General features: G+C 41.5%; 1 protein-coding gene across 2 annotated transcripts in view; it reads left to right on the top strand.

Moving 5' to 3' along the window:
* RPRD1A (regulation of nuclear pre-mRNA domain containing 1A) overlaps window positions 1–12,784 on the top strand; it is a 1,137,547-nt gene that overhangs the window by 1,110,739 nt on the left and 14,024 nt on the right. For both annotated transcript variants that reach the window (XM_049769714.1, XM_049769716.1), the window contains exons 3-7: window positions 836–965; window positions 4,167–4,273; window positions 4,557–4,654; window positions 7,263–7,389; window positions 7,500–7,675. In XM_049769714.1, the coding sequence (XP_049625671.1) occupies window positions 836–965; window positions 4,167–4,273; window positions 4,557–4,654; window positions 7,263–7,389; window positions 7,500–7,675 (638 nt within the window). The remainder of the gene's footprint in view (window positions 1–835; window positions 966–4,166; window positions 4,274–4,556; window positions 4,655–7,262; window positions 7,390–7,499; window positions 7,676–12,784) is intronic.

Here is a 12,784-nt window from a genome sequence, read left to right as displayed (position 1 = left end):
CCCGGCATCCCATATGTTCTCCTGAGCCTGCCAGGAGTGATTTCTGAGCATAGAGCCAGGAGTAACCCCTGAGCGCTGCCGGGTGTGACCCAGAAACAAACAAACAAAAAAAAAAAGAGAGAGAGAGAGGCATTGTAGGACATTTTATGACTGAAAGTCTTTGTAAACAGCATTATTTTATTAAAGAAAAAAGAAAAGCCGACTTGAGAATGCTAGTAAGAAGACAATGTTACAAGGGGGTATATATTTTTGAACTACTGTGATTTAGGAAAATGCATGGAAATGATGTCTCATTGACTTACCTTTGCCTATAGAGTTCTCTCTTTTGGAGGATGGGGGTGCAAACCTGGTAATGCTAAGGATTTACTTCCGGTTCCGCATTCACTCAGTGATCACTCCTGGTGCTGTTCAGGAGGATGATGGGGATCTAGTCCAGGTCCATTCTGCAGGCTAGACAAGTACCCTACCCACCACCATACTATCTCTGCAACCCTTCTCCCTGTTTTTTGACCATACCTGCAGTGCATACTTTGTGTGTACTTTACCTATTGAGCTATCTCTCCAGGCCCTATTTTCATTTTTCTTCCTCACATGATTGATTTCCAGAAGCCATGATCATTCTGGTGAAGTAGGGAATAGTGTGACTTGATAAGTTGAGTAATATAGGATGAAATGCCACCATTGAAAATAAAGGCTGAAAAAAAAAGAAAAGAAAGGCTGGTAGGTTTATTGTAGTCCTCAACTGCCCGATTCATGTACGATAATTTTTTCCCTTTTAATTGAAGATATTTTAAGTAGACATTTTTCTAATTTTCTTTCAATTTTTATTTTCCAGCCAAACCAAACAGGAAGCTTACTTTTCTCTACTTAGCCAATGATGTCATTCAGAACAGCAAAAGAAAGGGACCAGAATTTACTAAAGATTTTGCGCCAGTTATAGTGGAAGCTTTCAAGCATGTTTCAAGGTATGATGGTTGTTCTGAATACTTGATAATTTCTCTTAAATGCATAATATGTCATTTTGCTAAGAAATTGCTTTAAATAGCTAAAATAAGAAACAGAACTTCTTGTTTTTGTTTTTGGGCCACATCTGGCCATGCTTAGGTTAGTCCTGGAAGGCTGGGGACCATATGGGATGCTGAAAATAGAACATGGGTCAGCCACATACAAGGCAAACTCCCTACCACTGTGTTATTCTCTTGCCCCTCTAATGTGCATTTTAAATGCTTTGAAACTACAGATACTTATTTAAAGTAATCACAGGCCTGTTACAAGATTGCTACAGAAAAATTATAAGGGTGAAAGCCCGGACTTTGCCTTGTATATTTTTTTTAATATTTATTTCTACAATATTACAATTCTACAATACTTGTAGGTATTTGGTGGATACTCAGTTAACACTATTAATTGCTGCTTACATATTTGGTAGATTACTGGATAATATTCAGAAGTGAATGAAGATTTGTGTTGAGTAATTAAAAATGAAAATATATTACATGACATGCAATTTGAATTACTAGATATATTTTAGGGTGAGAAATAGAGCTTGTCTTTCTTTCTAAAGTGTTATGTATCCTGATATTACTTTACCAGTTATTGGTATTTCTTAGATTTCAGTTCTAAAGTCTTTTCTGAGGTTACAGTTTTATCCTCATATACTTAACTATATTCAGTTGATTATCTCATATGCTACCTTTATTTAGTTACTTTACCCTAGTAGCTCAGTCTTACATTCTTCCTCCATGTTTTGCTTTCTCAATGGATGACAATTCTATTGCATTAGATGTCCACACAAAATTAGGTGTTGTTGTTATTATTATTATTATTTTGATTTTGGGCCACACCCAGTGACGCTCAGAGGTTACTCCTGTATGCACTCAGAAATTGCTCCTGGCTTGGAGAGTACCATATGGGATGCTTGGGGATCAAACCGCGTGGTTCATCCTGGGTCAGCCATGTGCAAGGCAAACGCCCTATTAAGCATCACTCCAGCCCCTAAAATTAGGTGTTATTTTTAACTTCTTTTTTTCAGTTCTTGGGCCACATCCGGTGGTGCTCAGGGGTTACTCCTAGCTATGCGCTCAGAAATTGCTCCTGGCTAGGAGGACCATATGAGACACCTGGGATTGAACCCAGGTCCATCCTGGGCAGCTGCATTCCAGGCAAACGCCTTACTGCAGTGCTACTGCTCCGGCCCCTCCCTTTTCCTTCTTTCTTTTGAACTCATAAAGAAGCCTTTTAGTTTTCTTTTTATTATACTTACGGAAGTGTCAATTCTACTTAGTCACCGTAGGCACTAATACTGTTCAACATATTAAGGGAAGAGGTGGCCAGAGCTACAGAGCTGATTGCATGATGCCTTTTTGAGTGACTCCTTTATCCTTGAGATCAAGATTCAAGTTTTAACTAAAACTTCAGAGCAAAACTTCCTCTTTTTCGTTATCACTGACTTTAATAGATTTTCATAGATACAAAGTTAATTTCAGTTAAGCAATGTGTACAATACTCTTCATCAGTATGCATGTTTCCCACCACCACTGTCCAGTTTCCTTCCCAGCTTCTCTCCTTCCTGCTTATGGACCGGACAATTTTCTTCTCTCTCACTTCCTTCCCCCCCTCTTTTAAACACTGTGGTTGAGCAAAACTTCCTTTATAGCTTTGTCTTACCTCTTCAGACTACTGCTTCATATTTCTTCTACATTTGTAGTGTACATCTGGAGTTAACATGACCTCTTGGTTATTTCTGCCATAGGCTATTTTTAGGTAGTGGCTTAACCCTGAGCCACTCTTCACAGGAGTCATGATTATCTGTTGGGCTCAGAACCATTTGGGTGCTGGGGATCAAACTAGAAGTCAGTTGTGTGCACAGCAAGTGCTTTAACCCCTGTATTCTTTCTCTGGCCCCCTGTCTTAAGACTTTATTAAATAAATATAATTTTCCCCACTTTTGCCTCATATTCAGCCTTCATTAAAATAGTTGTGTCTTGTTTATAAATTTTTGTTGTTATTGGGTCACACCCAGAGGCATTCGGGCTATTCTTGACTATGCGCTCAGAAATCATTTCTGGCTCAGGGACCCATATGTGACAGCAGGAGATTGAACCCAAGTCCGTCCTGGGTCAGCCGCATGCAAGGAAAATGCCCTACTGCTGCGCTATCCCACTAGCCTCTATACATTTGTTTTTGTTTTTAGGCCATACCCAGCAGTACTCAGGAGTTATTTACTCCTGGCTCTGCACTCAGAAATTACTTCTGGCAGGCTTGGTGGCGGGGTGGGGTCAGGGTGGGGGAATCATAGGGATGCTGGAAATCAAGCCTGGGTTGACCATGTGCAAGGCAAATCCCTGTGTTATCGCTTCAGCCTCTAGTTTATAAATTTTGTTGTTGTTTTTTTGGGTCACACCCGGCGGTGGCGCTCAGGGGTTCCTCCTGGCTCTACGCTCAGAAATCGCTCCTGGCAGGCTCAAGGGACTATATGAGTTGCTGGGGATTGAATCTGGGTCAGCCACGTGCAAGGCAAATGCTCTACTGCTCTGCTATCACTCAGCCCTTTGTTTATAAATTCTTAATAGTTTTTGCTAATGGAAGTTACAGATCTTAGTAACTTTGTTGAATAGATATCTATATTCTCATTCAATTTTTTTATTTTTGGGTTTTTTTGGAGGAGGCTCATAACCAGTGGGCTCTGCACTCAGAAGTTGCTCCCGGGAGACTCAAGGGACTATATGGGATGCCAGAATTCAAACTGTCCGTCCTGTGTTGGTCGAGTGCAAGGTAAATGCCTTACCGCTGTGCTATTGCTCCAGCCCTATATTCTCTTTAAAGAAATAGGGAGTCTGGGGCCAGAGAGCTAGCATGGAGATAAGGCATTTGCCTCTCATGCAGAAGGTCGGTGGTTCGAAACCCGGCATCTCATAGGGTCTCCCGAGCCTTCCAGGAGTGATTTTTGAACGTAGATCCAGGGTAACCCTGAGCACTGCTGGGTGTGACCCAAAAAAAAAAAGAAATAGCGAGTCTGTTTTGATCACTTCACCTGCTCTTTACATAGTGGTGCTTTTAGTAAATGTTTGAGTGGTTCCCCAGGGAATTAGTGTCTCATGGTATTTAAAAATCACCATTATTTTTACAATAACAGTCCATTTTTTATTTTTTATTTTTTTATTTAGTGAAACTGATGAAAGTTGTAAAAAGCATCTTGGACGAGTGTTATCTATTTGGGAAGAAAGATCTGTTTATGAAAATGATGTATTAGAACAACTTAAGCTAGCCCTGTGTAAGTACCTATAATCTTTCATTAATGTCTTTATTAAAGGTGGTCTTTCATCAAAATTTAAATATTTTTCCATTTCATTTATTTGTAGTTTGTTGTGTATTTGGGTTTTTGGACCACATTCAGTTGTGCTCAGAGGTTACTCTTAGCTCTGCACTCAGAAATCACTCCTGGCAGGCTCAGGGGACAATATGGAATGATGGGGATGGAACCTTGGGTCCGAGATGTGCAAGGCAAACACCCTACCCACTGTACTATCACTTCAGTCCCTGTTCTTCCATTACAGATGGTGACAAGAAACCTAGAAAGCGGACTTATGAACAGATAAAGGTGGATGAAAATGAAAACTGTTCCTCTCTGGGGTCACCAAGTGAACCACCTCAGGTAGGACCTTTTCTGTTTTAAGAGAGTAAAGTTACAAAAAAAGATACTGTCAATGGCCTCCAGGCTTTATTATCTTTAATGTTTCTATAAATTGTTCATTATTTTTCTTTTTTTCTTTTCTTTTCTTTTCTTTTTGGTTTTTGGGCCACACCCGGCGGTGCTCAGGGGTTACTCCTGGCTGTCTGCTCAGAAATAGCTCCTGGCAGGCACGGGGGACCGTATGGGACACCGGGATTCGAACCAACCATCTTTGGTCCTGGATCGGCTGCTTGCAAAGCAAACGCCGCTGTGCTATCTCTCTGGGCCCTGTTCATTATTTTTCTGGGTACAATATAAGCTGTGGATATCTATTTTCTGGTTAACAGATTACTTGTTTTAAGTATTATATTGTGTATTACTAGGAAACCATGTTTTGCCAAGAATTTCTAATTATTTAGTGTGATTAGATTAGTTGATATATCTTCTATTTAAAGGGGGCTGGAGTCATAGGACAACAGGTAGAGCTTTTGCCTTGCAAGTGGCTGACCCATGTTTAATCCCTAGCACCCCTATCTCTCCCCACTACCCCCTCTTGCACTGTCAAGGAGTGATTCCTGAGTGCCAGAAATTACTCCTGAGCATTACTTGGTATAACACCCAAAACAGCTCTTTTATATAAATAAAACATATTGGGACTGAAGCAATAATACAGCAGGTATAGTATTTGTCTTGCACACAGCCAGCCTGAATTTAATCCTCGTATCCGATCCTCGTATCCTATATGGTCCCCTGAGACTACCAGGAACGATTCTTGAATACAAAGCCAGGAGTAACCCCTCAGCTCCACTGGGTGTGGAACAAAAACCAATAAATTAAATAATCCACTGTATGATAAAATTATTTTTGCTGATGCTTTACATATACTAGAAATGCTATTCTTAGAGAAAAAGACTGCTTTTTAAAGTATTTATGCTCTTGGGGCCCGGAGAGATAGCACAGCGGCGTTTGCCTTGCAAGCAGCTGATCCAGGACCAAAGGTGGTTGGCTCGAATCCCGGTGTCCCATATGGTCCCCCGTGCCTGCCAGGAGCTATTTCTGAGCAGACAGCCAGGAGTAACCCCTGAGCACCGCCGGGTGTGGCCCAAAAACCAAAAAACATATAATAATAATGATAATAATAATAAAAGTATTTATGCTTTTAAGTAGAAGAAATAAGTATTTTAGAATAAGTACCATATTTGCCAGCATATAAAACGACTGGGCATATAAGATGACCCCCTAATTTTGCAGTTAAAACATAGGTTTAGGCCTATATTTGCTGTATCAGACAGAACGTTCCTGTGCTGCAACTGTATAGTGAGCCAATCACAACAAGCAAAGGCCCAAAAGTTACACTGTCATAGACTTCCTCTTTGACTCTGGCCAATCTGAGCAGGCTTTTGACTGTAGATTCGGGTCCAGAACATTGTCTAATTTGCTTGCAAAAAAAGCATGCTTGGATTGGCTGAGTCAGAGAGGTGGTCCGAGCAGCTTTGCAGTGATTGGTGCAGGATTGATTTGGAAAATTTGTTTTGTGGCAACATTCAGACAATTTTGTTTAGTGGCATTGTTTCGGGATATACTTGGCGTATAAGACGACCCCTGATTTTCGGTTGACTTTTTTTTTGTTTCAAAAGTCGACTTATATGCCGGAAAATACGGTATATAAACAAAGTCAGATATAGTTAATATGGAATATGTAGTTGTTTCTTGTTATTGGGCCATACCTGGTGGCGCTCTGAGGTTATTCCTGGGTCTGCGCTCAGAAATCGCTCCTGGCAGCTTTGGGGGACCATGTGGGATGCTGGGAATTGAACCATCGTCTCCTGGGTTGGCTGAGTGCAAGGCAAATGCCCTACCACTGTGCTATCTCTCCAGCTCCTAAAAAAACCTTTTAAAATGCACCATTACATATCATATGATATGTGTATAGATACGCATTATTTATATATCTATCATATGTGTATCATATAAAACAAATAGAAAATTTATACAAAATGTTTGTGTAGTAAATATAGTGTATATGTACATATATAGTAATATATATAAATAAAAATATATATGTTTGTATAGTAAATAGCCCATAAGGATCAAGGAATCTGAAGTAAATTTTAAGTCTTTAAAAAAGATTAAGCTTGGGCCCGGAGAGATAGCACAGCGGCGTCTGCCTTGTAAGCAGCCAATCCAGGACCAAAGGTGGTTGGTTCGAATCCCGGTGTCCCATATGGTCCCCCGTGCCTGCCAGGAGCTATTTCTGAGCAGACAGCCAGGAGTAACCCCTGAGCACCGCTGGTGTGGCCCAAAAACAAAAACAAAAACAAAAAAAAAAAAAACAAAAAACAAAAATTAAGCTTTGTCGGGGCCAGGAAGGTGGCACTAAAGGTAAGGTGTCTGTCTTGCCAGCGCTAGCATAGGATGGACCCTGGTTCGATCCCTGGCGTCCCATATGGTTCCCCCAAGCCAGGGCCGATTTCTGAGCGCATAACCAGGAGTAACCCCTGAGCGTCAAACAAGTGTGACCCAAAAAACAAACAAACAAAAAAAGATTAAGCTTTGTTTAATTTGGTTTTGAAGTTGTATAACTTTTCAGACTCTAGATCTCGTTCGAGCATTGCAAGATCTAGAAAACGCAGCTTCCGGGGATGCAGCAGTTCATCAGCGGATAGCTTCTTTGCCTGTTGAAGTCCAAGAGGTTTCGCTGCTAGATAAAATTACAGGTATAAAAAAGAAAATGGAACTCAGAAACTGGAGGGAGTCCGGGGGGAAATGACCCATGTCAGTTTTTTGTTATTGTTTAATAATTGCACTATCTTAATTCTTTTCTTAGACAAAGAATCTGGAGAAAGACTTTCTAAAATGGTAGAGGATGCTTGTATGTTGCTGGCAGATTATAATGGCAGACTGGCGGCCGAAATAGATGATAGGAAGCAGCTCACTCGAATGTTAGCAGACTTTCTTCGATGTCAAAAGGAAGCCCTTGCCGAGAAAGAGCATAAATTGGAAGTGCGTAACCTTTTCCTTCTTTAGTCTAAATTTATATTTTGATAGAATTTTAAACCACCTTAATGTTTCTGCATATATTGCAGTTTTATTTATTTTTGACCTAGACTATTTTTAGGCTGTAACTCAGGTAAGTTTCTTTTTGCATTAATAGGCTTTTTCACCTTGAATTATGACAATATGTTTAAGTAAATTTTGAAAATTAGTTTTAGTAGAGTATATTTAATTTTAAAATTACTCATTTTAGATTCCAGTAATAATAATTTGTCATTTTTCACTGTGCAAAACCAAAACTATTAGAAAAGCAGCAGTGATATGGTTTCTTGTGATTACAATAAATTATGCTTAGAATGATCTAATTCTTGTTTTCAGTATATGTAATTTCTGAGGTATCCATTTAAGAAATAAAAGATTTTTGGCCTTAGTGTTTATTGTGAATGGACTAGTTAGTTCCCAGGTTTTTTTGCCCAACAGTTTTGCTGCAGAAGGTGAGCCTCAAATTATTTCTTTGTTCCATCCCTGATTCACTACTTTTTTTTTTTTTTTTTTGTCGTTGTTTTTTTGGGCGGGGCCACACCGTTTGATGCTCAAGAGTTATTCCTGGCTAAACGCTCAGAAATTGCCCCTAGCTTGGGGGGACCATCTGGGACACCGGGGGATCAAACCGTGGTCCTTCCTTGGCTAGCGCTTGCAAGGCAGACACCTTACCTCTAGCGCCACCTCTCAGGCCCCCCTGATTCACTACTTACCATATTCTTGGTCCAGTCCTTATGTAGAAAGTAATTGATAAACAGTCAATTGAGAATCTGGTTGTTTAGCAGGATCTCTCTCTCTCTCTCCTTTCTCTCTTTCTCTTTTCTCTCTCTTTCTCTCCCCCCTTCTCTCTCTCTTTCTCTTTTTTCTCCCCACTTCTCATTTTCTTTCTCTCTCTCTCTCTCTCCCTCCCCATTACCAGGGGTAGATGAATCAGATTTGGTTTCGAGAGCCCTAAAGGCTGGGATGATTCACAAGTTGGAGAGCATCGCCCCAATATGTGTGATGCTTTGAGTTCTGCTTTCCGGTTTGTTTGGTTTTTGGTGTTTGGTTTTTTTTTTTTGTTTTGTTTTGGTTTTTGGGTCACACCCGGCAGTGCTCAGGGGTTACTCCTGGCTCTATGCTCAGAAATTGCTCCTGGCAGGCACAGGAGACCATATGGGATGCCGGGATTCGAACCACCATCCTTTTCCTTGCAAGGCAAACGGCTTACCTCCATGCTCCCTCCCCCCCCCTTTTTTTGGGGGGGGGGTCATACCTGTCGGTGCTTAGGGGTTACTCCTGGCTGTTCACTTAGAAACTGCCCCTGGTGGGACCAGTGAGGTGGCACTAGAGGTAAGGTGTCTGCCTTGCAAGTGCTAGCCAAGAAGGATTGCGGTTCGATCCCCCAGAGTCCCATATGGTCCCCCCAAGCCAGGGGCAATTTCTGGGCGCTTAGCCAAGAGTAACCCCTGAGCATCAAATGGGTGTGGCCCAGAAAACAAAACAAAAAAAAAGAAATTGCCCCTGGCAGGCTTGGAGGACCATGTGGGATGCCAGCAATCGAACCAGGGTCTGTCTGTGGTTAGCCACTTGCAAGGCAAACGCCCTACTGCTGTGCTATTGCTCTGGCCCCTGAGGCCTTGAGTTTGATCTTCAGCACTGCCTGACACCCCACACATCCCCCAACATGGTGTAGTGGTGCTATGGTAGTTCTAAGCACTGCGTTACCTGCTAAACCCCAAACCATTGGGCCTGCACTGCAGGTCTAAGATTCACCAAGACTGACTCCTGGGCTGGAGCCATAGCACAGTGGGTAGGGCATTTGCCTTGCATACTTGCTGACCAGGGTTCAGTCCCCAACATCCAAATGGTTTCCTGAGTCTACCAGGAGTAATTTCTGAACGAAGAGGCAGGATTAACCTCTTGAGTGCCACTGGTTGTAGTTCCCCCCCCAACTCCCCCCAAAAGAAAGTAATTTTCCATTTGACTAGTTTTTGTTTAAATGGCTTACATTATAGCAGTGTCTTACTTTAGTGATGTATTGGAGAATTTTTAACTTCTTTGGAGAATTTTATTAGAGACAATAAATATGTAGCTATCTTACTTTACTGTTCCTATTAAGTTGATTTCATCATTCAGGGCTTATTTATTTCAGCAGTGTTTAAGTTTACCAAAGATAATTGCTTTTTTTTTTTTTTTTTGCCTGTGAGAGCAACTATTTGATTAAGTATCAACAAACGCTGCTCCCCCCAGATCTGCAGCACTTAGTATAGATTCCTCCTTTTCAATTGAGTCCCCTGTGTGGGCTAAACACTTAGCTCAGTGCTTGGCACTTTGAGAGGTTTTGTCTCCCCCTTGTAGGAAAAATAAGGAGTTTTTTTAAAAAGAGAAATTTGATAGTTGTCAGGTTTTGTCCTTTTGTCATAACTCTAAACATTTTGTTTTATTGTAAGCAGAACTAAGGGTAAGTAATGTTACACAGATTTTTGTCTTTAGTCTTTCGAGATGGTTTTTTTTAACTTCTACTGAGCTTTTGTTGCAGGTGTTGGACATGGCGTTACCTCTAATGATGTCTTCAGCATTAGCATGTTTTTCCAGCTAAAAATAAATATCAAACTCCAAAGCCTGTATCGTCTCATGTTTTTAAAAATTGAAGATTGAAACTTTGTTATTCTGCTAACTACTACTTCTCATTTACCTTGATATCACTTCTTTCTTGTTAGGAAATAATTTATAGTAGGAAGTACAGATGTAGAAAACAGTTTAGAGTACTGTCTCTTGTCTCTCCTTCCCCTGTACCTTTTTTTTTTTTTTTTTTTTTTTTGGTTTTGGGGCCACACCCGTTTGATGCTCAGGGGTTACTCCTGGCTATGTGCTCAGAAATCGCCCCTGGCTTGGGGGAACCATATGGGACGCCGGGGGATCGAACCGCGGTCCTTCCTTGGCTAGCGCTTGCAAGGCAGACACCTTACCTCCAGCGCCACCTACCCGGCCCCTCCCCTGTACCTTTAAAGCAGATTTCTTAGTTGAAATTGTGAGTGGTAAGACTGACAGTAGTGATATTAATGTTTTCTATGTATCTCTTATACTATGCACTTCACATGTATCAACCCACTTAATTCTATAATAGGAAATATTTCCTAATTTTATAGATAAGGGAATAAAGATAAAAATTACTTAAAGAACTTGCCTTATTAGGCATACAAAACTAGCAAATTTTATAAAACTTGTAAATATGTCTTCAAAAGTGCACATTTACTTTTTGGGGGGGGGGTCACACCTGTTAGCGCTCAGGGTTTACTCCTGCCTCTATGCTCAGAAATCGCTTCTGGTCCCTCTTTTATTTTTGGGGGGAGAAATGGGCAGGAACTTCCAGTGCTCAGGGCCTCTGTTGGGAAATAGGGGGCTCTGTGGACCATTTCTGCTGTCATTTGTGGTGCCTGCAGCCTCCAGGGCTACACCTAGCTTTGCAGGAAATCCTGGAATTGGTGGTGTGGAAGGCCCATGACTTAGACTCACCATTGGGTTTTGTGGTGGATATGTATAATGTGCTCCCTGCAGTGCTCACAGTCCCTGGGACCCCTTCTGGTGATAGAAGCCCTGCTAGTTCATGCTGATACTTCTGTATTGTGCACTATCAGTACTGAGTACCATCACATGTATCTGTGGCACTGAGGTGGGCAGGGCACTAGCTCTACACCCTTTGGTACTTGGGGACACTTGGCTACCATGATGCTGAACAGGGCCTCTTCATGCAAGATTGCTCCAGCCCTTTACATTATCCCTCTGTCCTTGCCATGGATTTCTTTTTTCCTTTAAGGTATTTTGAATCACAGAGAGATAACACAGAGTTGTTCATGATTGAGTTTCAGTTACATTATGTGCAACACCCCCACCTCTCTCTCCCTCTCCTCTATCTCCTCTCACTTTCCTATCTCCTATCTCCCCTATCTCCTCTCTCCCCTATCTCTCCCCTCCCTCCCTCCCTCCTTCCCTGTCTCCCTCCCTCCCTGTCTCCCTCTCCTCCTTTTGACTTTTGGACTATACTTGGAATTACTTCTAGCAGGCTTGAAGGATAATATGGAATACTGGGGGTCTAACTCAGGTTGGCCCCTTCCCTTATCTGACTCATTTCGATCAACATGCATATAAAAGGAGATTTCCTGATTTCATTTTTCCTGACAGCTGTGTAGTATTCCACTGTGTAGATGTACCACAGGTTTTTTTTTTTTTTTGAGGGGGCACACCCAGTGGTGTTCTGGGGTTACTCCTGGCTCTGGGCCCAGAAATCATTCCTGGTAGGCTCAGGGGACTATATAGGATGCTGGGAATTGAGCCTGGGTCCTTCCCAGTTAGCCGAGTGCAAGGCAAACAACCTACTGATATACCACAAGGGTTTTTTTGGATTTTTTTTGTTGTTGTGGTTTTTGGGTCACACCCGGCAGTGCTCAGGGGTTTTTCCTAGCTCCGTGCTCAGAAATCGCCCCTGGCAGGCACGGGGGACCATATGGGACGCCGGGATTCGAACGGATGACCTTCTGCATGAAAGGTAAACGCCTTACCTCCATGCTCTCTCCGGCCTTTTTTTTTTTTTTTAACATTTTACAAATTTTTCATAGTTGTATTTCAGTAACGTAGTGATAATGAATTAGGGCTGTTGCCCTCCAATAATTTCCAGCATGCATCTCGTACTTCCACCCTTAGCCCCTAGACTGCTAGTGTAACAGGTCCATTTTGTGTATAGCTTGTTATATTTTGTGTTTCTTGATTCTACTGTTGATAATGGTTTGGGTATTTAGAGCTGACCATTTTTTATTTTATTCTATGCTCCTGGGACTGTTTGCCCTTGGGTCCCATCCACCTGTTTTGTTTTTTTTTTTTTCTTTTCTCAGTTTGTTGAAGACATAAATGGGAGTAGAACCAGATGATTCATGTTCTATGGTTCTGTAAAATAAAAAATGGTGAGGCCCCTTTCTAGAAGCAATAAGTATAAATAAGATTGAAAGAAAGGAAAAGAAAAAAATGGGGGGTGGCAGATGTGGCAAGCCAGTTTTTTTTTTTCTCTTTGCATAGGCACAATAAACATTGGGGAAATTA

This window comes from Suncus etruscus, chromosome 3 (genome assembly GCF_024139225.1).
Source record: "Suncus etruscus isolate mSunEtr1 chromosome 3, mSunEtr1.pri.cur, whole genome shotgun sequence".
Taxonomy (NCBI): domain Eukaryota; kingdom Metazoa; phylum Chordata; class Mammalia; order Eulipotyphla; family Soricidae; genus Suncus; species Suncus etruscus.
The sequence above is the reverse complement of the archived record's forward strand: the minus strand, read 5'-3'. Positions and strand labels throughout refer to the sequence as shown.